Source organism: Zingiber officinale, chromosome 8A (assembly GCF_018446385.1).
Source record: "Zingiber officinale cultivar Zhangliang chromosome 8A, Zo_v1.1, whole genome shotgun sequence".
Lineage (NCBI taxonomy): Eukaryota > Viridiplantae > Streptophyta > Magnoliopsida > Zingiberales > Zingiberaceae > Zingiber > Zingiber officinale.
Genome location: NC_056000.1, coordinates 66489138 through 66513492, shown reverse-complemented (window position 1 = coordinate 66513492; position 24355 = coordinate 66489138). Strand labels below are relative to the sequence as shown.

At 32.9% G+C, this 24355-nt stretch overlaps 3 protein-coding genes and 1 long non-coding RNA gene across 5 annotated transcripts; 3 read left to right on the top strand and 1 right to left on the bottom strand.

Annotated features, from left to right (window-relative positions):
* The first annotated feature begins 1454 nt into the window (after positions 1-1454).
* On the top strand, positions 1455-2155 carry LOC122011642. The gene is made up of 2 exons (XR_006119995.1): positions 1455-1510; positions 1596-2155. It is a non-coding gene; the product is annotated as an uncharacterized LOC122011642 (long non-coding RNA).
* Positions 2156-2645: 490 nt separating this feature from the next.
* On the top strand, positions 2646-12336 carry LOC122009344 (beta-catenin-like protein 1). The gene is made up of 8 exons (XM_042565462.1): positions 2646-3824; positions 9974-10058; positions 10674-10770; positions 10868-10931; positions 11037-11093; positions 11188-11225; positions 11306-11387; positions 11965-12336. The coding sequence occupies exons 1-8, from the start codon at positions 2748-2750 to the stop codon at positions 12052-12054; spliced, it is 1590 nt and encodes a 529-aa protein (XP_042421396.1). The 5' UTR covers positions 2646-2747; the 3' UTR covers positions 12055-12336.
* A 1038-nt stretch (positions 12337-13374) lies between these two features.
* Positions 13375-16343, top strand: LOC122011641 (DNA-directed RNA polymerase II subunit 4-like). The gene is made up of 6 exons (XM_042568020.1): positions 13375-13621; positions 14930-15038; positions 15150-15227; positions 15373-15406; positions 15479-15547; positions 16052-16343. The coding sequence occupies exons 1-6, from the start codon at positions 13573-13575 to the stop codon at positions 16127-16129; spliced, it is 417 nt and encodes a 138-aa protein (XP_042423954.1). The 5' UTR covers positions 13375-13572; the 3' UTR covers positions 16130-16343.
* A 2011-nt stretch (positions 16344-18354) lies between these two features.
* LOC122011640 (tobamovirus multiplication protein 3-like) lies at positions 18355-23519 on the bottom strand. 2 transcript variants are annotated; one of them, XM_042568019.1, is made up of 11 exons: positions 23295-23519; positions 23028-23118; positions 22897-22949; positions 22732-22824; positions 22575-22646; positions 21391-21463; positions 21261-21306; positions 20513-20576; positions 20384-20437; positions 20193-20270; positions 18355-18755 (listed from the first exon to the last, which is right to left on the bottom strand). In XM_042568019.1, the coding sequence occupies exons 1-11, from the start codon at positions 23442-23444 to the stop codon at positions 18663-18665; spliced, it is 867 nt and encodes a 288-aa protein (XP_042423953.1). In that variant the 5' UTR covers positions 23445-23519; the 3' UTR covers positions 18355-18662. The 2 variants fall into 2 exon arrangements, with proteins under 2 accessions (XP_042423953.1, XP_042423952.1); XM_042568018.1 differs by having other exon boundaries at positions 22732-22949.
* Between the last annotated feature and the right edge of the window lie 836 nt (positions 23520-24355).

Sequence of the window (24355 nt, the reverse complement as noted above, 5' to 3'; positions counted from 1 at the left end):
CATTCTACTTCAGGCTTCAATCAGATCAAGTGCTTGCGTCGTGCAATTCTGATTTAGTATCAAGGCGAGCTGCATGGGAGTCAAAAGAAAGCGTACCTTCAACAGCAAATGCTTACCATGATAAGCTATCTTCACTGCCACTTGACTTGATACGCCAAGGAATTTCTGACCAGGTGACTATACTATTAAGTTCTCTTGCTTTCTCAGTAATGTCACTTGGATATTTATTTGCTAAATTTTTCCTGCAGTTTCAGGAAAAATATGGAGAATGAATTAGTTATTTACAAATTTCAAATGATTCAATTTAGGAAATGTGTGTATATCTATGAGTATGATTTAGTATGCTTAGTCATCTTATACCTAATTTGGTTTTCTTTTATATTTGGGTCGTTTGGGAATCCTTCATTCACCAGGCCTGTCAATATGAGGACTGTTTGGCATTTAATGTTGGTAATATATCAAATACTATATGCAAAATATTGCTTATTTACATTAGTGTGATGGATTACAGTAACAAGAAATGTTGAGTTTTGATTTTTTGAGAGTCACAACTTATATTTTGTTTCTTCAATGATTGGAATTTATGTAGGACTTTTGATCGAATGATAACTGTTCATGCAAGTTTTTTTTTCTCTCCTATTGATTTTGATTCCAATTCTAATTGATTCAGCTTGTACAAATTGCAACTGCCTAATAGCTGCAAAATAGATTGTTATCTCTTTTACACTAACTTTGCGTCATATACATTATAGGGAGGAACATTACATACAGCTATAATCAAGCCTTATCCCACTAGGTGGGGTCGGCTTCGGAGGAAAATTACATAATAATCTAAAATGCTAATCCTTGTAATTGTCAATGAATGAAATTTGACTGAAGATCTCTAGTTATTATCTTTCCTGTATATGATTAACTCAGATCTCCATTGTTGACATTATTTCTTTTGTAGGGTTTTCTTCTGTTTGGTCCCAAGGCAAATCATTCTTCTCTTTGTCAAAAACGTCGAAGACCTTTTGATTCTACATTGCTGAACATACAAGGTAATTCAGGCTCTGTTGCTTACTATATAAAACATCTTTTGATCAAATCAAACAAATTGGTTGCTCAATGAAATTCTCATCCTTTTGTTATTGATGACAACTACTGAAATTTCATCTTCAATTTGTGCAAGTCATATAGATATTAGGGATTTTTTGGATTATTTTTAGCTTCAAACTAACAATTATCAGATTCGACCACTAACAATAAACATTACAAGTTTGGATTCCAGGATACCAAGTTCTTCTGTATTCACCTTGCCTTCATTGTTTATCCCTGATAGATCCTTCTAAAAGGCTACGCCAACTTGAGGATGAACCTAACCTAGACAAAAATGGTGGAGCCTTCTCAAGTGGTTATCCTATTCTTCCAGAAGAACCACAGGATACCAAAGAAGTTTGTAGATACGATCCGCTTCCCTGATGACGGACATTTTATCCAGCGAAACTTTTTCCGAGCTGACTCAACAAAGGTAATACTTTTTCTATCAAAGTCGCTTTCCAATCTCTTCATTTCATGTCCCTAATCTACCATGACTTTCATCATCGTCCATGCAGCTTCTGTGGTCTTTCTGTTCTTTGCATCTAGAGGATGGGCAAAAGCGAGGTTTCCACTTCACTCAAGTCATCCCCGGTGCATCAAAAACTCTGACATACCGTAGCAACCTAACTTTTGAAGAAGCCGGATTATCAAATTGGCTAATCACATTGGTTTGGGATTGAATAGGGTTAGTTTGCGGATGATTCGGGATCCAAATTTGCAGCAAGAAAGGTTTCTGTAATGCCTGCCATGCTTACTTGAATAACCTTGTGCATAGCTACCAAGAAATACCATTAGATTCTCATTCTCGACACCGTTGCACATCGAAGAACTAAGGCGTCAGTGAAAACTGTAGCCACGGGCGAATCCAGACCTAACTAGCTCGACTATGTTTTGGCAAGGGGCTTTCAAATTACGGAATTGCATGGAATGAATTGAAGTTATGATTTATAGTAGTTTTTTTTTTGGTTCATTCCCTGTTCTTTATTTCTTCAATAGTTATGAATGGAGAAGATACTCTTGTTCCATACTTTGTCGATATCATAAGTTTAATAGAAAAGATTGTTCTTGTTCCAAAGTATTTATAATTTTAAATAATTAAATTTAATATTTAAAATATTTTATTTTAATATTTTTAGTATTTTAACACTTTAATAATAACACCTCCAAAAGAATTTTAAAATCATTAATTACTATACACCAATAATTTAATTGATTAATTTTTATGTCATTCACTATTTCCTATTTTCCATTTAAAGTATAATTATAAGTTAATTGTTTAAATTTTTATATCAATAATTATTTCTTACGTGCTAGATAATTTAATTTATTTTATTTTTAAAAATGAAACACTTTGAGTTTGATTTTGGACAATTTTTGAAATTAACTACAGTCTATTATTTTTTTAAAAAATTATCTAAATGACTAAAAAATGATCCTATAATTAATTCGGGCCTTTATTGGGCCTAATATAGATTTTTAGCCTCAATATGGAATCATATGGGCTTCAACATGGGCCGAGTTTGATTCGATAGATAATTGCAAATTTGCCATCGCCTTCCCGTCTGACCTCTGCTGTCACGCGTCACAGCCACGATCTTCACTCCGATTGATCTGCCGTCTAACGCTTCCCGGCAAGTTTAGGGTTAGGGTTTATCCTCGCCTTCTTCATGGAGGACTACCACCAGCCTGCCAAGCGGATGCGCAGCGATTCGCCCTCGATTGCGCCCTTCAACGGAGAAGGCGTCGACCTTTCTCTCCTGGAGGCAGTGGAGAAGTCGGCCCAGAACGGCGGGGTGGAGGTGCTCGACGTGCGCGCTCTCAAGAAGCTGGTCCTCGCCTTTGAGCGACGGCTCAGGGATAACCTCGAGGCCCGCATGAAGTACCCGGACCAGCCGGAGAAGTTCGCCGACTCGGAGGTCGAGCTCCATGAGGAGATCGAGCGCCTCCGGATCCTTGCTGGTGCCCCCGAGCTCTACCCGGAGCTCCTCGCTCTTAACACCGTCCCCTCCCTTGTTGGCCTGCTTGGCCACGACAATCCTGATATCGCCGTCGACGTGGTTTCCCTCCTCATGGACCTCACTGATGAAGATGTCATCGGAGAGGACGACGACAATGAGGAGCCTGTTCGTGCCCTGGTGGACGCCCTCCTTGAGAACAATGCCCTCGAGCTCCTCGTTCAGAACCTTGCCCGTCTCTCGGAGGCCGACCCTGATGAGGCGGCGGCGATTCATAGTACCCTTTCCACAATCGAGAACCTCATCGAGGTCAAACCTGCTGTTGCTGAGCTTGTTTGTGAGCGGACCAAGCTGCTTCGGTGGCTTCTTGGCAGGATAAAGGTGCGTGAATTTGATGCAAACAAGCAGTATGCATCGGAGATTCTGGCAATCCTGCTTCAGAACAACCCTGCGAACCAGAAGCGGCTGGGTCAGATAAATGGAGTCGATGCGGTTCTGCAGGCGGTGGCGGTGTACAAGTCGCGGGATCCAAACACGGAGGATGAAGAGGAGATGCTTGAGAACCTCTTCGACTGCTTGTGCTGCCTTCTCATGCCAATGGAGAACAAAGAGAGGTTTTTGAAGTCTGAAGGAGTGGAGCTTATGATCATTATCATGAAGCAGAAGAAGTCTGCCTATGGGTCGGCAATCAGAGCACTTGATTTTGCAATGACAAAATATTCTCCAGCATGTGAGCGGTTTGTGGATGTGCTGGGATTGAAGACGGCTTTTGCTGCATTCATGGGTAAGGCAAGTGCCATTCTCCTTTGTTGCCTTGTGTCACTTCAATGTTCCTTGTGCATCTTAGCTCTAGTTGTAGCTCATTTTTTTTTTTTAAACATATTTATCATATGCAAGATGGAACATTACATATTTGCAACCAGAAGAGTTGAACTTTAATTTATATATCTAATATATTATTTGTATTAATATGAACTTCATCTGTTTTGATTTTAATTTTAATGTTATAATCAACCATCTAGTAAACTCACCCCAGTACTTATTAATTATATAAAAAAACCAAAATTATTTTTCCTCACGAATTGTATTGGCACAAATATATGTTACTTGGCGTTTGTGCTTACAACTAACTAGTCAATATTTAGTTCAATGACCGTCTGCAAATTTTTACAATTTGTAGGATATGTATGCTAAAGCAAACTTTGAAGTGGTATATATGGAAACAATTATCTGGAAACGCATGCTTTTTGGATTTACCTTTTAATACTCTTAGTAGCCTTCTAATGAGTAATTGGACTTTTAAACACCGCATATAGTAGTAAAGTTGTGAATGCTAAAATGGATGCATGGGTCATTAGAAAGGATATAATAAGAACGCAAAAGCTGAAAGCACTTAGGTGTAACTCTATTAGATAATAAACTAAGAGAAAAAAAATGTTGAGATGGATGTGTTAAATGGCAACAAATAGATTCTGCATTTAGAAGAGGGAGATGAAAGAAAATATTAGCAAATGTAATAAAACATGATTTAATTGAATTGAATATTTGTAGAACCTTGCAGAGAGCCTAATTGAAGTATGAAATTCCTGTAGTTGTTCCCAAAAGTTGTAAGTAGCACGGTTTGACTTTGATGTGATGACGGTTAATAGACTTTTAGAAGTAATTTCCCAATGGTTGGAATCAAGGTTCTAAAATAATCTAGGTGCTAGTCCGGCGCTAGACCAGCGCCTAGTGCCTAGGCCACCTAGATGGGGATTAGGCGCCGCTAGGCGGATTCCTCAGTATCAACATAATTTACATAATAATCACATATTATAACCCCAACACAATAACATCAAATTTAAAATGAGTTCAAAATTAAACTAATAAAATATCATTAGACACAAACTCAATATCATCGTACACAAACTCAACATCAAATTTATTCTACTTCTTCTCCATAATTTTCAGCAACTGGTTCTTTATTGGACACAAACTCAATATCATCATTGTGATCCTCTTCTTCTTCGGATGCAAAATCATCCTAGTTCTCTCATTATAGAGCTTCTTCGGAGTTATAGATTTTCATCTGCTCCACTTGCTTCATCAACCATTTGCCATGTGAGCCCAGAACCTGGTTCAACTTCATCATCTTCTCCACCATCCACAATTCAACCTTATGCACTTGAAACATCTTTTGCAAGAAGGACATCAACATTCTTTTCTTTTTCTCTTTTTTTCTTGTTTAATAATCTAGTATTAAATTGGACAAATACTAGATTGTTCAATTTGTTGACATCAAACCTATTTCTTTTCTTTGTATGATTTTTTTTTAAAAAAGAGAGAGTAAATATTATAGTTAGTAACATGAATATACAAATTTAAAAATTAATATTTTACTTTATTTAAAGACTTAAAAGTTTAAAGCTTACTCCTCCGAATGCACTCTTTCACACCCAGATGAGCATGTAGTTGTTGAAAGTATCCTTAATGCCACTCTTAGCTAGTTGGGTGTGTGAGCATCGTATATACTCCACCATGCATATGGATTAAATGTATCATCATTTTTTTACATGCTTTTGCTGTCAATATTTTTTTTCAAATAACTCAGTCTTGTCTTATTTTGCAAATTCCTTGTTAATAATTGTATCTTGTAGATTTAACTTATTGGCATGTAAAATTTTCACACATTAAAAAATCCCCGTCAATACCTCATAAAGAGCAATAGAACTATCTTTATAGTAAAAATAGGGATTCAACATAAATGCAGTGGTATACAATGATCTATCAAGTATATCCTTCATTTTTGACTCAATAATCACTATGATAGGCTGATAGTTTGATTCCACGTTGTTCAGGCCACCTTGATATCTTCTTTAGCTTGAAAAAGCTCCCCATATAGAAACCTCATGCATGACTTTCTATCTCCATCTACCAATCGAATAACTCTTACCAAGGGATAAATATTTTCAAACAAAGTGTCAAACTATTCAAAAAACTCATGCTCATCACAGTAGAGTAAGCTCATTTTTCTTTATTTGTTTTTGACCATTTACATTTCTCCCGTGATATCACCAGAAACATCACGCTTAAGATTTTTAATCAAACTTGCAATGTGAGGAAATTCACGCAAACCGTAACTCCTGCCGTACTATATCTCTCTTCAGGAAACTTTTCATCAATGACAAAGTCTTACGGTGAGCATAAATGAAAATGGTAAAAGACTTGCCTTGCTCAATATCTTTTATATCGTGGAAGCTTGCCAATACTTTCAAGCATGAGATTATTGCACATGAACTTCAAAAGATCTCATGTCTCTTTTTTCTCATCAGTTTAGCTACAGCCATATTATTGGTGGCATTGTCTGTTACAATTTGAACAATATTTTGAGCTCCTACTTGTTCAACACACTTGTCAACATACTCAAAAATAAGTTCAGCTGTATGTGCCTCGTCTGAAGACTCCTTAGACTCTAAAAATGCAGTACCCAGTTTGCAATTAACACACAAATTTAAGATGCTTCTTCTTTTTCTATCACTCCATGTATCTGTCATGGTTGATCACCCATTTTTTTGGCCATTCTTCTTCATGTTTCTTTAGTAGTTGTTTTGTTCTTTCAACTTCAGCTTTCAACCATAGCTCCCTAAGTTGATATTGAGTTGGAGGCTTGAATTCGGGTCCCAATTGACCCACTGCCTCCATTAGTTGTTTGAAGCTATCATTATTAACAGCATTGAATGAGATTCCATTTTCATAAACCCATCTCTCATATGTTGAACTTGTTGAGTTCTCTCTTTGAAAGGAGATTCATTTATATTTTTTTGACGAAACACTTTATTTCCACTAGAACCTACATTATCTGGAGCAATTATCGATGCATATCTATCCATGGGCCCAAGTGGAAGAGGTTTTTTTTATTCCATCTATCCTTTCAATTTCAGGATCTTCTTCTTCGTCTAGAGAAATAGTCACCTCTGCTTTACAACTTTGTTCTTCCATTATTTTTTTTTTGTTCCTCCCTTATAAAATAGCCTGTCTGCATTTATTTTTATCTTCTTGTGATGCTTTTCGACAATTAGATACATTTCTAGGTATATTTCCTATGTGCTCCTTAATCCTATACACTCCTCCGACATCGTTTTTTTACACAGCTTGTATTTAATTTTGTGGAGGTTCTTAGAATTAATCAACATCCCATACTCCTATCCAATGTCATTTGACTTTCTCCTAAGAATTCCGGATTCGGGTTGAGTAACGGATACCGTTGAAGATGGATTGTTTGTCATTGTAATTGTGATAGCCTAAAAAGTGATTTAAGAATAAATTTAGGATATAAAACAGTAAAAAAATAATATAAATTAAAAAAATATTATTAAAATATAAATGTGATTATATAAATTAATAAAATTTATTAGATTTTTTAAATTTTAAATATAAAATTATGAATATAAATATGATTTATATGGATTAATAAGATTTATTAGAATGTTTTAATTTTAAATATAAAATATTAAAATATAAATTAATTAATAATAATTATCAGAATTTTTAAATTGTAAATATAATATTATTAGAATATAAATAAATTAATAAAATTCATTAGGATTTTTTTAAAATTTTAATATAAAATTAGGAATATAAATATGATTTATATGGATTAATAAGATTTATTAGAATTTTTAATTTTAAATATAAAATATCAAAATATAAATTAATTAATAATAGTTATCAGAATTTTTAAATTTTAAATATAATATTATTAGAATATAAATAAATTAATAAAATTTATTAGGATTTTTTAAAATTTTGAATATAAAATTATGAATATAAATATGATTTATATGGATTAATAAGATTTATTAAAAAAATTTAATTTTAAATATAAAATATCAAAATATAAATTAATTAATAATACTTATAATTTTTAAATTTTAAATATAATATTATTAGAATATAAATAAATTAATAAAATTTATTAGGTTTTTTTAAATTTTAAATATAAATATGATTTATATGGATTAATAAGATTTATTAGAAATTTTTAATTTTAAATATAAAAATATAAATGAATTAATAATAGTTATCAAAATTTTTAAATTTTAAATATAACATTATTAGAATATAAATAAATTAATAAAATTTATAAAAAGATTTTAATTTAAAATATATTTTTATATAGTTTTTTTGGAATAATTTAATTAGGGTATATAAAAGCCTACTTAAATTACCTTATTTAACTGAGGAATTGTTTAATTAAATAAATAATAAATTAATTAATAAAAAAGAAAAATCGTGAGTGTTGAACGACACACGCGGGAGGCATCCACCGGTGGACGCTGGCCCACCGCTGCTGAACCCATCGCCTAAGCTTCCGGCAGCATCAAACTTCACCAAGGCTTTCAAAGGACGGGTTTGATGGGCCAGGTGCTGCCTGACCCTAAGTGTCGCTGAGGGAATAAATTATTACATAAATGAAAACTTACCGATTATGTTGAGCAGAGTTTTCGAGGAGGCAAGAGGCGGAGGAGGGTAGGTCGAACTGGCCACGATTTAGGGCTTTAAATGAAAAAAAAATGAAACACGAGATTTCCGTGCGCCTAGTGTCGTCCAGCACCTTTCCGGTGCAATTGTCGGCCGTCGAGCGCATAGGCGCCGCCTAGGGCGCGTTTTAGAACATTGGTTGGAATTATCTCAGAATATATGTTACTGGATTCTCATATTGAGCAATAACCTTTTGACAAGTATCATGTAGTGTAATCCTTTATAAAGAGTTTGCTCTAGTTGATAAAATATCCCCCATAGTATACACAAGTTTGAGAATTTTGTTGGCAATTGTTTGGATCGTTATTGTGCAACACATATTACTTCAGCTTGTATGATACAAGCAAAACCTACTTTTGTTTTGGATTGAAATAGTAGATGTCAGATTACATAGGTAAAGTTACTGGAAGAGGAATCTATGTGAAGTAGTTGGTCAAGAGAACAAGTGGTCTCGTAGGTAATATAATATCTTCATGTTGTCCTCAGAACATGGTGATCTATTGTGTTTTAAGTTGGTTGTTTCTGTGTTTTGAAGGGAACATTTAACTTATTAATGTTGCTTTGAGCTTGTTATACGCTTCTTGTTTGTTTACATGATGATAGTTAACTTGGAATATAGAAACGATTTGTCTATCCTTTGGTTTTTCTATTTTCTTCTTTAATTCATTATATCTGAAGTAGTGAGAACCAAGTTACATCCACTTATGACCACATAAGAATCGTACGGCAAACCAATTTCCATCTTGTTAAAATCCAAGTCATGTCAACAAAACCAATTTAATTGGATCATTTCTAATAAAATAAACAATCAAAATCATTTTCAATGGATTGCTCAAACCATATATATATACATATTGCTTTGATTGACTAATATGCATTGCATGTCAATAATACAATTTGGTTGGATCATTTATAACAAATTAAACTATCAAAATCATATTCTACGGATTGCTTAAGCCAATAAGCTAATGTTTCTAATAAAATAAACAATCAGAATAACAAATTAAACATCACTTTGCATGTGTGTTTCTTGTTAGTTTGCCTTGTGGTCATACCAAATTGGTAGCATTGGCTGACTCGTAGCATTAATGTTGTGTTTTATTTTGTGTGATTTTCTTGGATCAATATGTAGAGAAGTTTAAATGGAATCATATATTTCTTAGGATGATTAATTTAATGTGATTAATTGAATATATTATGTGGTACTTATACACACACACAAATTCCTATGCATTATTTTGAATTATTGTCAATATCATTATTGTTGCTTGTATAATTGCATATGCTTTTGCCCCCTCCATGTGTTTGCTTTGCATATGTTATTTGGTGGTTTGACTGCATACCCGCTTATTAGCATATGCTTTTGAAACCTTTGTTATGTATGCTCTTACCATTTTGTTATTCCAAATACCATACAGATTCCATTGAAGAAGAAAAATAAGAGAGATAGATCACAGGAGGAATTGGAAGAGCGCATTGTTTCACTTATTGCTTCATTATTTGGTAAGTTACTAAGTCAAGTGCCTAGAATGCATTTCTATCATGTTCTTTGTGCCTCAGTTAGTGCTGTTGGATTAATTTATTTTACATTATTTTAATTGGAATGTCCAGATTTTTTTTTTGGAGCCAAAACTGGATTATTACTCTATCAACATGGGTTGTAAGTGCTCTTCAACAAACAAAAGCCCTTCATTGTGGGGAAGATAAAGTAAATACAAAAAAAATGCCCTTTCTAATGGAAGTTGTATGTTACAATGAAGTTTTGACCATAAATATTTTATAGAAAAGGAAAGATAGAAAATCATTTCATACTTTAGGAATATTAATTGGAAATGATGGCACTATGGACAAATAATTCATTTTGTATTTAAAAAAACTGTGACTTGGATTTTATTTGGTTATATACTGCTAATAGAGAAATAGACTACATGTTATCCCAACTTCTGTATTCCTGTACCTTTAGGTTTGGCAGATTGCAGTTTACATTGTAAATTTGAGTAATTTGAACTTGAAACCTGATTTGGGCCTTGGTAAATTGTTATGCATCTTTTTCTTAAATTTTATTTATATTTTAAACATACTAACATTCCTTTTGCTATTCATTGCATCCCTTGACAGGTGGCATTTTGAGAGGTTCAAGAAGGGACCGATTATTGAGCAAATTTGTAGAAAATGAGTTTGAAAAGATAGACCGACTCATGGAACTCTATATGAGGTTAAGTTAGGAACTCTGTGATTCTCATTTTCTTGGTGTATTGCTTCTGTCCAATTTTTTCTTGGCTAGTGGTTTCTTACCTCTTCAAATTTTGTAGATACTCTGACAGGGTAAAATCAGAGACTCAAAGGCTTGATGCACTTGAATTGGACGATTTAGAGGTCACTTTCTTACCTGATTCCCTATTCTTCCAATATCCATTGTGGACAAATCTGGGACCAGCAAATGCTTGCATTGCAAAGCCTAACCTTGTACTTAATGTATAGATTGACGAAGAGGAGCTCTACAACCGAAAGCTAGAAGCTGGGCTTTACACTCTTCAAGTATGCACAAGATAGCAGACGATTACAATGTGTAATTCTTTCCCATTCCTTCACTATAGTTTATTCACTTTCTGAGTCCCTTCTATATTTGCAGTTAATTGCTGTAATTTTGGGACATCTCTGGTCATCTGAGTAAGCCATCCTAAAAGAGATATTTTCCTATCTTATCATCTCTGCTCGTCTTTTCATTTGAGGTTAATTTTTTATTGCAGTCATCCCAGAATAAGGGAGAGGATTGAGCTACTACTAAAACAAAATAGATTGACAAAGAATGATGTGGGAGAGATTCTTCAAGTATGCATTCACTTATAAATGCTCGGTTTGATAACAATCGCTCTCTTGCTTTTGTCTTTTTTTGCTTCTCTCAATATAACTATTAGCTGCCAACATAGAGCTTTCAAGTTCCATCTGTAGTTTCTGGAGTTATGACTATTGTTATGATTTCGGCCAAGGTTAGCTAGGGTTAGATAGGTTCACCTAAGATGGTTGATGGTTGTCCCGGGTCAAACAGCTGGGTTGCAGTGGAATGGACTATAGGTCAAAGTGAGGCACTTTATTCGATTCATATGGGAGACTTAAGGGGCGTGTGGCTTCTCTTTTGTCTCTGTTTGTAAAAGCTCAACCTTGGGAAAAGTTGTAAGTTTTGAAGTTCGAACTGTTCATTGGAGGCAGAAAACTTGAGGACTTTCGACTTTATGTTGTCAGTATATCAACGCCAAGGATTCAATACTCGATACATTTATGATTATGAGAGTTTATTTTCATTCAAATAAATTTGTGTAAAGATTCACATGATCTGTCAAATGTAGCAAGTCATATCTGATAAAATGCATATTTTTTTTCTCTACTATGCTAATTGTATATATTGTAGGAGTATCATGATAACATTGGAGATCTTGATGGACCTGAAGAGAAAGAACGAGCTCAAGCAAAGATCCAAAAGTTCATCTCTGCACTTTAAAGCATTCCTGTGGTCGAGAGCAACATCATATCGATTCGATATATGGCGGACGCTAGTAGATACTAGTAAAGAGAAGCTTTTGTGATCTTTTCTCATGCGTGTGTTCCCTTAGCATGTCATTTGAATTAACTCGAAGATCATGTTCTTGGGATTTGGCTGGCGTTCTGTTAATTCATGTTCTGAACTGTAATTTGTGGGGAGCACAAGTTGGATTTGAGGTTTAAGTGTTTTTCGATCATCTTGTTTTCAAAATATTCTTCAATATCTTTAAAATTGATTAAATACTTTTCATCATTTTAAAAGCTTTTCCTCTGTCATTTTGATGATTTTTTGAAAGTTAAGTGACATTCTGAAATGAGGGCAGGGATGACAATGAATTTGGTTTGAATTGGATTTTATACCCGCCCTCTCTATCTTTATCGGATTTTCAACTTTATCTTTGTATCTGGAGTGGATATACATATCTCTATATCCATACTCATGGATGTTTTTATACTAATAATTTTTTTATTCCATACTGTTATTATCATTTAACAAAAATTAACATTATATATAAAAAACATAATAAAAAAATAAATCTATTTCTTCAATACAAATAAATTAAGTATTAATAAAAATAATTAGTGTGTTTGTTATTGAGTTCTGGAATTATTTATTTATTTAATCTATATATTATTTAATCTGTTCATATTCTATTATTTAAATACTCATATTTAATTATCAATTATTTAATTGAGTCTGAAAAATCTCTTTATATCCTTATTTATTTGGGTGGGATATAGGATCCTTTCTCATATTTGGAGAAAGTTATTATACTTAAATGAGGTTAATATTGAGATGATAATTAGCATGGAGGAAATTAATCAATTAAAAATTTAATCTATCTTTTTAATAAATTTAATTGATTATTTTTTTTTCATAAATTAAATTTATATAAAATTAATTAATTTGATTGTTGAATTAATTATTTTTTTTTATCAATATTGATATTAAGCAATTACGTTTTTAATCGATTTATGAAATTTATAATCAAAATTAAATATAAAAATAAATTTTCGTATTAACCAAATTAAACTTTCCAATTTTATCAGTTTTGGTAGATTAATTTAATTGAATTGATTTTTTGTTGCTCATCCCTAATTAATATTAAACTATGTTTTCAAATTTTAATTTAATAGTGAGTTTAACTCTAATTTGATATTAAGTTATAATTCTGTTAAATAATTATTAAAAATTACATTATATGTTCCTCAAATTTTGTAACCGCGGGTGCGAAGGTGGCAGATTTGACAATGGGGAAGGGCCTTTTGACACAATCGAATTATAAAATTTTATTTATAGGACTTCCTTCCTTAGGTTTTCGGGGGTGCTGAGCCGTAGGAGGGTTTCTGCAGATCCAAATCGTCGGCATCTCTTTCCGGCGTCCCTTTCGCCTCCTCTGCTGAGTCTCTACCTTTATCTCGTTCTCTCTCTCGCCCGCCTTCATCGTCTCCGTCTCCGTCTCCGCTGGTTCTCGTCATGTCGGGAGAGGAGGAAGAGAACGCTGCTGAATTAAAGATCGGGGATGGTGAGTAATTTTCGTTCTTTGGGAATTACTATTGAATGTCTTACCTTTCCTCTTTTGTTTTATAATTGTTTGGCTCTGTTCCGGCTGTAATTTAATCTCCGTAGCAATGTTTTCTTGTGAAGAATCTCATTTGATTTGCTCTTTCATGGATATATGACTTGGGATAAATTGAGTAAGTGCTGCTTAGGTTTTGAATTTCTTTTTCCCGTCCTTTCTCATTCTCCTTGGCAAGGTGTGTATTGTTTGGTTGAACTCGAAAAAGCAAACTGAACCTAGTTAACTTTGCTTTGGGTTTTCTACTTATTGATCGTTTAGTGTCGTTTAATGAATTTATTTTTATTGGGTTAAGTTTCAGTTTTTAATTTTCAAGATGATTTTGACCTGAAATATCACAACGTAATGAATTTCGATACAAGTTTGGAGCATTTCTCATCATTAATAATAGGAAATGATGAAATAATTAGTTAAATTTTGCTAAGTTGCATCATGTAACTGAAAACATTAAATAGTTTTTTTCTTGTAATTAAATATGTAACAGTTTTGAATGTTCTAATGAGTATACATATCAAGCTCTAATTACAAACATAAGAGATGATTATGCATTTGAAGCTGTAACTAAAAACATAAATTTTTATAGTGTTAACTTTATATAAAATGTTTAATACTATGGAAATTCTTGTCAAACTGAACTGAACTAAATCAGCAATCCTGGATTGGTTTTAGTTTAGTTTGATTTGGTTTTGATTTAGGTAGAACATTTTCATGTGTTTGCCTTTTTGTTTCCATTCATTGCTTCACTTTTAATCCTTTTTTTTTTTTTTCCATTTTATCTTAACGTTATATCAATGGCACAATTTGTACAAACCTCTCACATTATGAAGATATTCTGTAGAATCTTCAAAAATGACATGGATGTGAAGTCTTGGTTAACCCTTCATAGTGAATGGTTAGACTTATTTATTAAAGTCTTTACTCTCTCTTCTTCTTTTGTTCATACCTAGTCTCAGTTGACCACAATGCTTAAGCTTCCATAATGTGATACAATGAAAAAAAAATTTCTCATCAGGATTTTTCTGTGAGGCATGGACCATCAACTATTTTCTTGCAAAATTAGTACAATCATAACTGGCTACTGTTGGTTAGCATAGCTTTAATTTTGTATTTCATGCTGAAGTTTCCTGCTTGTTTTCATGTCGCTTCAAACTTAAATTTTTACTCGTTTTAGACGTATGTTGACATTATTGTTATTTCTCTAAGTTACAAGTAGTTATACTATTTCTGTCATTGTTGATTTCTTTAAATTTCCAGAGTTTTTGAAGGCCAAATGTCTGATGAATTGTGAAGTTGCTCGAATTCTCGATCACAAATACGATCAACTCCAGCAGATGTCTACTGATCCTACAAACCAGATCTCCCAGTGAGTGGTTCTTCACTTTAATCATTTTGTTTGTCTTTTTTTGCCTTGTGACAACACTTTCACATTCACTTTCTTATCTTTAGCTTCACTGACATTGTTGTTATGATTCAGAGTATTTGAGAAATCAATGCAATATGTCAAACGCTTTAGTAACTACAAGAACACAGATGCAGTGAGGCAAGCACGAGAGTATCCTTAATTTCATAATTGTGCATGAAAGAACGTTCGTTCAATATTCAGTATGGACATCTGGGTCTGTAGCTTATTTTCTTTTATCCATTTCTAATTTTCCTCCTACAAGTTCCAAAAGTTTCAACCTTAATTGGTTTCGTAGAGTTCTAAGCAGATACAAATTAGCGGAGTTTGAGGTATGGCCATTTTTTCGCTTGAAATTCCGGAGGCATCTCGTAACATTTAACCATATTAATGTTCATTTGCAGCTTTGTGTACTGGGAAATCTCTGTCCTGATACTGTTGAAGAAGCTATTGCAATTGTCCCATCTATCAAGGTATATTTCTTTAGAACTATCTCATTAAAGGAGATTTTTTGACATTTTATTTGGGTGCTTGTCTCGAATTTGCTAAGATTTTTAGTGAATACGCTGGAACAAATAAATGAACAAGGTTGAATATAGTCAAGCTTGGTGTAGCTCTCTGCTCATCCTGTCTAGTCCCTTAGATGGATAGGCTATAGACAAAAAAGGACAACAATTCGATGGATGTCCTAAATGTTTTATTCAATAATGTAGTTGCACTTTGTATAACAAATGAAATAAGATCACACATTCATTTAGGGAGGCGATCTTGTGATATAGATGGTATTCGTACATCTGAATCCTGAAGAGTTCTAGTCTATTTGTGTTAACGATGGCCATCTTACTTGCCATTAGTGCATTATCATCTGTGCTTTCTCCTAAGAAAATTTTGATTCACTTAACTCTGTTTTTGCATTTCAAGGTTGATTTTATTTCGCAACTAATAGATTGCACATTGGAAATGCTAATGATTCACAGAGCAAAGGTCGGAAGCTGGAAGACGATGCGATTGAGAAAATGCTGCACGATCTCTCGTTGATCAAGAAATTTGAGTAGCACGCTAACACGATGGATGGAGTAATTGCTGGAACCAACACTGATAGTCGAGGCATTGCTCTTAGAATCGATATGTTGTGCCCACTGTTTAATTCTATCGCAGGAAACTGGTGCTTTGGATACAAGCATTGTAGTAGTAGGAATTGTCCGTTGGTAGTGTTGCACTTTTGTTTTAAGATCAGCTTTACACTTTATAAAATTATAATTATTTTAATTTTAAGAGTAAAAACACATTCTAGTACTTTTTTATTATTATTAAAAATCTAGGATGCTAATATGTCTTTTGTCACAAACTAATTTTAAAATTAGCATATTATTACTTTAAAACAAATGCCTAGAGAAGCCTGTTAGATTTGGAAGGAATGGTAAATGGAATCAAAACATAAATTTTACAGACCAAGCATATGCAAACTAATCGAATATAATGAAAATATTGATATATGAGTTTAAGTTCCGGACTAAGGATGCAAACTAATCGAATATAATGAAAATATTGATATATGAGTTTAAGTTTGAAAAATATATGTGATATTTGAATTAAATATTGATATTTGAATTCAAGTTTAAAAAATATCTGTGATATTTGAATTCGATTTTAAGTTTGAAAATGTGAATAATTTTTGTTTAAACTTGTTTTGAAATAAATTTGATTGGAATTGTTTAAATTTTCAAATTTTAGTTTGAAGTGATTTAAGTTTGAGTTCATTTGAATTATTGAGATTTTAATTTGAGTATATTAAAATTATGTCGAAATTTTAATTTGAGTATATTAAAATTATGTCAAAATAATATGAATAATTAAAAAAAATATTATAGAATTAAATTTGATTTAAAAAAAATTATCGACCCTAATAAAATTCAGTTTTGAATTTGATAATTTTAAATATGAATTAAATATTCGTCAAAGTGACTCAAGAAATTCATGAACAAGTTTGAGTCATATGCACCCCTACTCTGTACCCACATCCAGAACACAAGGTATGCCAAACAAATCTTTCTTCTATTTCTTCCGTCGTTTATGATGTTTTATTGAATACAATTTGATATCATGCTTAGTTCATAGTTTACCAAGAAAACTACAAACAAATAGAACAATAGAATCAAAAGAGCAGCTTACAGGAGTCAAACTAGTTGGCCTATATCAATTGAACCGAGTTTCGAATGAATAAGAAACACTATATCTGAGTTGCGCACGCAACATCAACAATATAAAAAAGCAACCGTTCAATTCAACTTGTGAATAATTGAATAAATTATTATAGATTTAAATTCGGCTCGAAAGAGTTATCGACAGTTCAATTCAAATTTGATAATTTTAAATATAAATTAAATATTTTTTAACTGGCTTGAAGAATTTAGAAAAAGTTCGCTTCATTTCTACTCTGTTCCCACATCCGCAGCACAAGGTATGCCAAACAAACCTTTCTTCTACTTCTTCCGTCGTTCATGATCTTTTATTGAATACAATTATATTTGACATCATGCTTAGTTCATATTTTACCAAGAAAATTACAAACAAATAGAACAATACAATCAAAAGAATAGGGACGTAATCGAGTCGAGCTGAACTCTTGAATGTTTGAGTTTGATTTATTTATAATCGAATCGAGCTCGAGCTTTATTTAACGAATATATTCATGACTCATAAGCTTATTTAAATTTTTATCGAGCCTAAACGAGTTTAATAAATATAAATTATAAATTTAAATATTCATTAAAAAACTAAATTATATATTTAGAGAAAATTAAAATATTCTTATTAAAATTTATAATTTTAATCTAATAAACAAATTTAATATATTTATCTATATATATTTTATAAGTAGAATATAAAATCTATAAATTTAATATCAAAACTATTATTTTTTCATTTAAAATTTGATTTATGAACTTATTAACGAATATGTTCACGAGTTAACGAGCCGAATATTGTACAACTTGAGCTTGATTTATTTATTTTAACGAACCTTATTAAACGAGTTCAAACGAACTTTTATCAAATTGAAGTTCGAATAGTTCATGGGCGACTTAGTTTATTTATATCCTAACTTACATAATTCAAACTAGTTGGCCTACATCAATTGAACCGAGTTTCGAATGGATAAGAAACACTATAACTGAGTTGTGCACAGAACACCAAAAATATAAAAGCCAGAGTGTCAATATAACCGAGTTGCGCACAGAACATCAACAATATAAATCCAGAGTGTCATTACCATGAAAAAATAAAAAAGAAATATGATCGAATGAATAGCTTACACAATCCGTATCAGTTGAACCGAGTTTCTAATGAACAATAAACACTAAAACCGAGTTGTGCCCAGAACGTATCAAAGAATTACTCAGTTGCAATGATTTAGTCGTGAGAGTTTAAATAACGATACACAGACCTGCAAACAAAGTATTTCTCAATCCTGATGAAGCAACCCTAATTCTTCGAATCATATCACAATCTAGGGGATTGCCACTTTCCGCTAAACTCAATCTCTGTATACTTCAGCATCAAATAGTTCAGGAACTGCTACTACTTCAATTAGTGAATTGGGTGGTACTGAGTTATATCACGTTTAGGTGGCAGCTTCCTCAAGATGAAAAGTACCGAGGAAGAAGGCAGGATCTCAACAAACTATAAGAGACAGAAATATTGCACATCATTAAAAAAAAAAGCTCAAATAAATGTCAATTATCGATAAGAAATAAAAAAGCATTGGTTCAACTCTGAATCTTGTAAGATTGTAGTTTCTTTCAGTGATTGAGATGAGAAGAAATCAGAATAGCAATTCATTCATTTAAGCCTCCCCCTTTGTAAGCTCATGTGAGATTAAAAAATTAGGCACCATCACAAATTCCCTCGCTTGGGGCATGTTTTGAGGGGAAAACATCAAGGAAATAAGCTGACCGAAAATTTTTGCAAGACAGATATTTGGCAATTCTGTTCCTATAAATTTCCCCACTACTTTTTCCTTTGTTTGTAGAAAACCGGCCCTTAGTCTCACGCGAGATCCAATACCGGCGTCGGCATACACAGGCAACCCTTTTCCAATGCGTTATCATTACTGAGATTAGATTAGGCCTGCTCCCATATCATATATCACAAGCAACCCAAATAAGAAAAATGGTTTATGAACTTACTATGCATAAGCATTGACCCAAATTCCTTAAATCAAAATTAATAATAATCCCTTTATTAGATAGATCTAGATTAGGGTGTCACATGTGTCCACTTTTTCCTTTTTATAAACTTTTCTAGTTTTTAAATCTGTGATATAAATTTTTATGTCGATATTTACTCATATAAATTCTATCTAGATTGTATGCACTTTATTTTTACAAACTTTATATAGTCATTAGAGATTTAAATCTATGATCCTGTAATGGTTTTATTCGTATTCTATTTGTTTTACTAGCTAAACTCAACTAACAGGTGAACTGAATCAAAACTCACTCTGAAAAACACCAACAAAGTTGCGTTTTTTATTCGCATTCTATTTGTTTCACCAGCTAAACTCAATTAACTTTGAATTTCACCAAAATAATTTTGGTTGACCACAACAGTTATCCCCTACCAACCACCGAAGAGAGAAATATCAGTTCTACAAGATATTTTTAATGAAAAAATTGACATCAGTGCCAATGAAATCGTCAAATAATGTTTGTCTCAACTATTTAAGGTAGACAATCTTATCCTTCCATTAATCTCAGTGCCGATTAAATATCATCGGTTATTATATAAGATAAGAGGAGTCTTGGCACAATGATAAAGTTGCCACCATATGACCTTGTAGTCACAGGTTTGAGTCATGAATACAATGTAAGATAAGATTACGTATAATAGACTTAATATGGGTTGCCATTTCCATGGGACACCACATTGGCTAGAGTTTCGTGCACTGGTCCGTCCTTTATTATTTAAGGTCATATCTCTGAATTAGGAGACACAAAACCTGAATCATATTAAAATGCATCCATTCCCAAAGTACCACTAATTTCTACAAATACAACTACCATGTTATGACAATCATCATCATGTATACATACAAATAGGGTACTGGGTGGATAATACCATGTAGTAGACGAAGTTCAGAATTGGGTGGTCGAGAACATCAAGTTCTGCGGTTCTATCAAATGCGTTGATGCACATCTGAAAATTAGAGTCCAAATAAGTAAAACTAATACGTCAGTTATCTCGCAAGAAAGGTTATGAAGCAAAGCATAAGTTGCAAGTGACTGAGTGCCTCTAGACTCTTTACTTACCAAAACACATCTGAATAAAAAACAGAGGAAACATATAGCTGCAACATAGCCGATCTATACAAGAGAAGTAGAAAAAGGGTAATCAGTGAAGGCAAATGCAAAAGTGAACAGCAATACATCATAATATACCTCCTGCAACTTCTTTCGGCGCCCTTTCGATTCCACAGGGAAGTGCTTCAACATTAAGAAAAGCCTAATGATAACATAATATAACTTCATAAAGCAAACAAAAATGAGTGCTGAAGGTGGAACGAAGTTCTCATGATTAAAAAGGGTCATCATATGTGAGAAATGAAGATGCATTGAATAATTTCTAAAACTAGACACAATACAACTTTTGAGGTTTACTTATGTTTTAGCCGTACCTAATTATTGGGAAATAAACAACAATATTACAGGAACAAGTTTATTCATCCTAGAAACTTCTGGTTTGTTCCAAAATACCTTGTAGGAGCGAAACACCAGAACAAGTGGTGTGATAAATGAGTAAAACCTTTGAGCAAGTCTTAGCTGCATAGTCAGCAATGACTAGCAGGCCTCGTTAATTCTCAGATAGACTTGTTTCCTTCAGCATTAATTCACATTTTAGATGTTGGTATGCCTGCAATGTTTTTTTTTGGTGCGACTGTTAAATAGTTTTTGGTATTTAAAAATCTAGGAGCTGGATGCAGGCGAAAACCAATATTGTGATGAATCTCAGGCTTTCCCATAATCTTGCCTTTACTATGCAAACAAATAAACCATAACAGAGACCTGCTAGGAAATAGGACGTCGGCAAACTAAAAACTAAAAACATAGTATCATAAAAGAATGAAACAAACATAGAATTTGAATTGAATCTGAGGTGAAAATGTGTTCATTAGCAGATTTGACATACCTCCCACCGTACAAAAGGAAACCAAAGGCAGCAAACAATGAGACACCTGTTGGAAGCATAAAATATTTCCCGTATTATATTTCATTCATGTATATTGGGTTATTAAGTAACACAGGAACAAGAACCAAACCTGCAAATAACATTTGGGAGACAATTATCATGGCTTGGATTGGCTTCCACCACAGGACCAGCCAAAGTGAGATCTGCAAACAATTGAAAAAAATGATGCCACTCTCTAAAATAGTCGAGACAAGTGTAAGATTCTCTACTAGACACAAACATACATAGAGGAATAATAATTACAATTTATTCAGAGCCAAAATAGTCAGCACAAATGAGCAATGTTGTTTGGCATCAACAGAGTAACATATATGAACTAGAGTGAATCTTTTTTCCCCATTCCCTTGCCTAAACTTTCATCACAAAAACAAAATCTTACAAGAGCTATCTGATCTAGTATTTCAATTTGCATGTAAACAAAAATGTTAAGGAAGACACAGGTCTATTGACCATCTCAAATGCATAACCGAGTTCAATCATAGATACCAGAGAAAGACCAATAGTGAAGACTACAAGTGTCATAAGCATACTTGAAGACATGTGCAAGGTAATACAATGCTAGTTTTCATAACGATACTAGGATAGTATAGAAAAGAGTTTAGAGGTGCCTTTCTTTTGGTTCCTCATTGTTCTTTCTATCTCCTCATAGTCCCTGCCAAAATGCAAAAAACATTCGTCTAGTTTTGAGAGTCCAGGTTCATAATACCAAACCATCCAATAAGGTCCAGAAGATAATTACTTCAGATGTAATTCACAGCAAATGCATGAAGCATTAATCTAGTTTCCTCTCTTTTTTCTTCCAAAAGATGGCACTCTTCTACCACTTCATCATCCATTTATAGTCCAAACCTTGTGCTCACTATACCAAAATCAAACCTAAATTTCATTTGAGTGACAACTTAGAGGTAATAGCTAAGATGAAATACAATAGTGATTATGCTTATTAGTTCACTTTAACTAGTACTCTGATATATCTAAACAACAAAGGAAGAGGATTGAATCAGAAGGGATAACTGAAGTCATCAATGAACATGAATTGAACACCATAATCCATTTGGAACTTGTAGAAAACTTTTCCATGGAAATCACATACTAATAGTATGATTATCTGTGTCCTCATACAACCATGGAGAAATATCAAAATCCAATGGATAGAGCCATAAAATACTTAAAAAGGCATATGAACCATGTATATAGAAGTTTTTTTCAACCACAGAAATAAGCACAATGTTAATGCTACAAAGAAAAAAATACCTGTGTAACATACACAACTGTGTTAATTGCACAGAACATAGGCCCTAGCTCATCAGTCGATACTGAACGTGCCTGAAAATAACACCAAAAAAACAAATAAGCACACAGCTCAATTTGCGTTCCTTAAACACTCATAGATCATATTGTGAATACCAACCTGATAGTAGATTTCTGCCCAAAATAATACCAGCAATGCATAGGTAGTAAAGAATGCAAGACCAGGAAAGTCCAGAAGAATATGTTGAATTATCTGAAACTCCAACAAGTATATACATGCACTCAATAACCATGAAGCATATATCAGAGAAGAAGAAGAAGGTACCTCAGGGCTTATTTTCTCAATACCCCGACGAAATGCAAAGACCAGTGACCGAACTGCAAATTGCAAGTACAATATAACGCTAAACATGAACATGCAAGGAGCATGTTACTAAAAAAAGCCATCTTATTTACCGCCGTCAACAAGGAAATTCAAAAAGTAGAAGACCTTCTGCGCCGTCCAACCAAACTCCGGCACTCTACATTCAATCCTAATCAATTGAATCTGCAATTAGAGAACATAGAGAATGAACACAGCGATATGCAACAATAATCCCACGCAACTGTAAATTAGTCAAATTTCCCATTCCAGCAAACACCAGAATTCAAAATCAGAAAACGAAACCCTAGAGCGCACGATCGAGAAATGAAGTTGAAGCAAAAGGGAGGGAGGGGGATTACGAGGGCGATAGCGGACAAGAGGCCGTAGAGGAGGGCGAGGGTGTGGAAGATCCGATCTTGCCACAAGGCAGAGCCGTTCACCTCGTCCGACCACCCGGTGCCGCTCCGGAGCGCGAGCAAGGCCGGCGAAGACACCATAAACCGGCGCATCCTCCGAGGGCGACACTCTCCAGCAATTGGAGGTTCTCCTCGCCGAACGATAAAGAGAGAGGGAGAGAGGATGGGCAGCGATGGAAAGGAAAGAATAATTTTCAAAATGTATATTTTTTCAAAATGCCTTTTCAAATTTTGATAATGTTAAAATGTGCTTTAACATTTTTTTTAATATAAAATATTTTTTTTTAAAAAAATTATAACATTAGTTGACTATTTAAAATCTAAAGTATTTATGCAAATTCTAAAATTTTTTAGAATTAATTTTATTTAAATTTAATGCTTATATGCAATAAATGAATCTGATAAAATTTGAACTTTTCTTTTCTATAATTTAATAATTATTTATTTCTCAAGAATTATAATCATTTAATTTATTTTTAAAATGCAATGAAAATAATGCTCATAATTATATTTGCATTATACTTTATTTTTTAAACACTTATAATAGTTAATTAATATTTAAACCAATGTATAAACTTCAAATTATTGAATGCTGAAAAATATTAATTAACATATTTTTTTAATTACATAATTAAATTAATCTTAACTTTAATCATAAATTATAGGATAAAAATCATAATGACACTATTTAAAAAAAATATTAATGCCCTCGGGCGTAGTGCAGATCGTAGACGCATGACATCTCTAACGTAATGACCAAGCATCAATTTTAAGGCCACCTAGGACATCTATATTTTTTTTTTAAAAATATATTAAAAGAGCACCTATATACAAAAATGTGTGATCTACATTTTAAAAAAAAGTATTAAAAGAGCACCTATATTTTTAGAATATCCTTGTCTAATATTTTAACAAATTATTTCAAATAATTTTAGTTAAGTGCTCTATATTTTTAGAATATCCTTGTCTAATATTTTTTACCAAATTATTTCAAATAATTTTAG

Excerpts from the sequence above, each read along its gene's own strand:
- LOC122011640 (XM_042568018.1), bottom strand. The coding sequence starts at position 23,444 with ATGCGCCGGTTTATGGTGTCTTCGCCGGCCTTGCTCGCGCTCCGGAGC. Across the intron at positions 23,119-23,294 it reads TCTTGTCCGCTATCGCCCTC|ATTCAATTGATTAGGATTGA; the intron begins GTAATCCCCCTC and ends CTCTAATTGCAG. Across the intron at positions 18,756-20,192 it reads TGAACTTCGTCTACTACATG|TTTGTTGAGATCCTGCCTTC; the intron begins GTATTATCCACC and ends TGTCTCTTATAG.
- LOC122009344 (XM_042565462.1), top strand. The coding sequence starts at position 2,748 with ATGGAGGACTACCACCAGCCTGCCAAGCGGATGCGCAGCGATTCGCCC. Across the intron at positions 10,059-10,673 it reads ACTTATTGCTTCATTATTTG|GTGGCATTTTGAGAGGTTCA; the intron begins GTAAGTTACTAA and ends ATCCCTTGACAG. Across the intron at positions 11,094-11,187 it reads CTGGGCTTTACACTCTTCAA|TTAATTGCTGTAATTTTGGG; the intron begins GTATGCACAAGA and ends CTATATTTGCAG.
- LOC122011641 (XM_042568020.1), top strand. The coding sequence starts at position 13,573 with ATGTCGGGAGAGGAGGAAGAGAACGCTGCTGAATTAAAGATCGGGGAT. Across the intron at positions 15,228-15,372 it reads GCAGTGAGGCAAGCACGAGA|AGTTCTAAGCAGATACAAAT; the intron begins GTATCCTTAATT and ends TTGGTTTCGTAG. Across the intron at positions 15,407-15,478 it reads ACAAATTAGCGGAGTTTGAG|CTTTGTGTACTGGGAAATCT; the intron begins GTATGGCCATTT and ends GTTCATTTGCAG.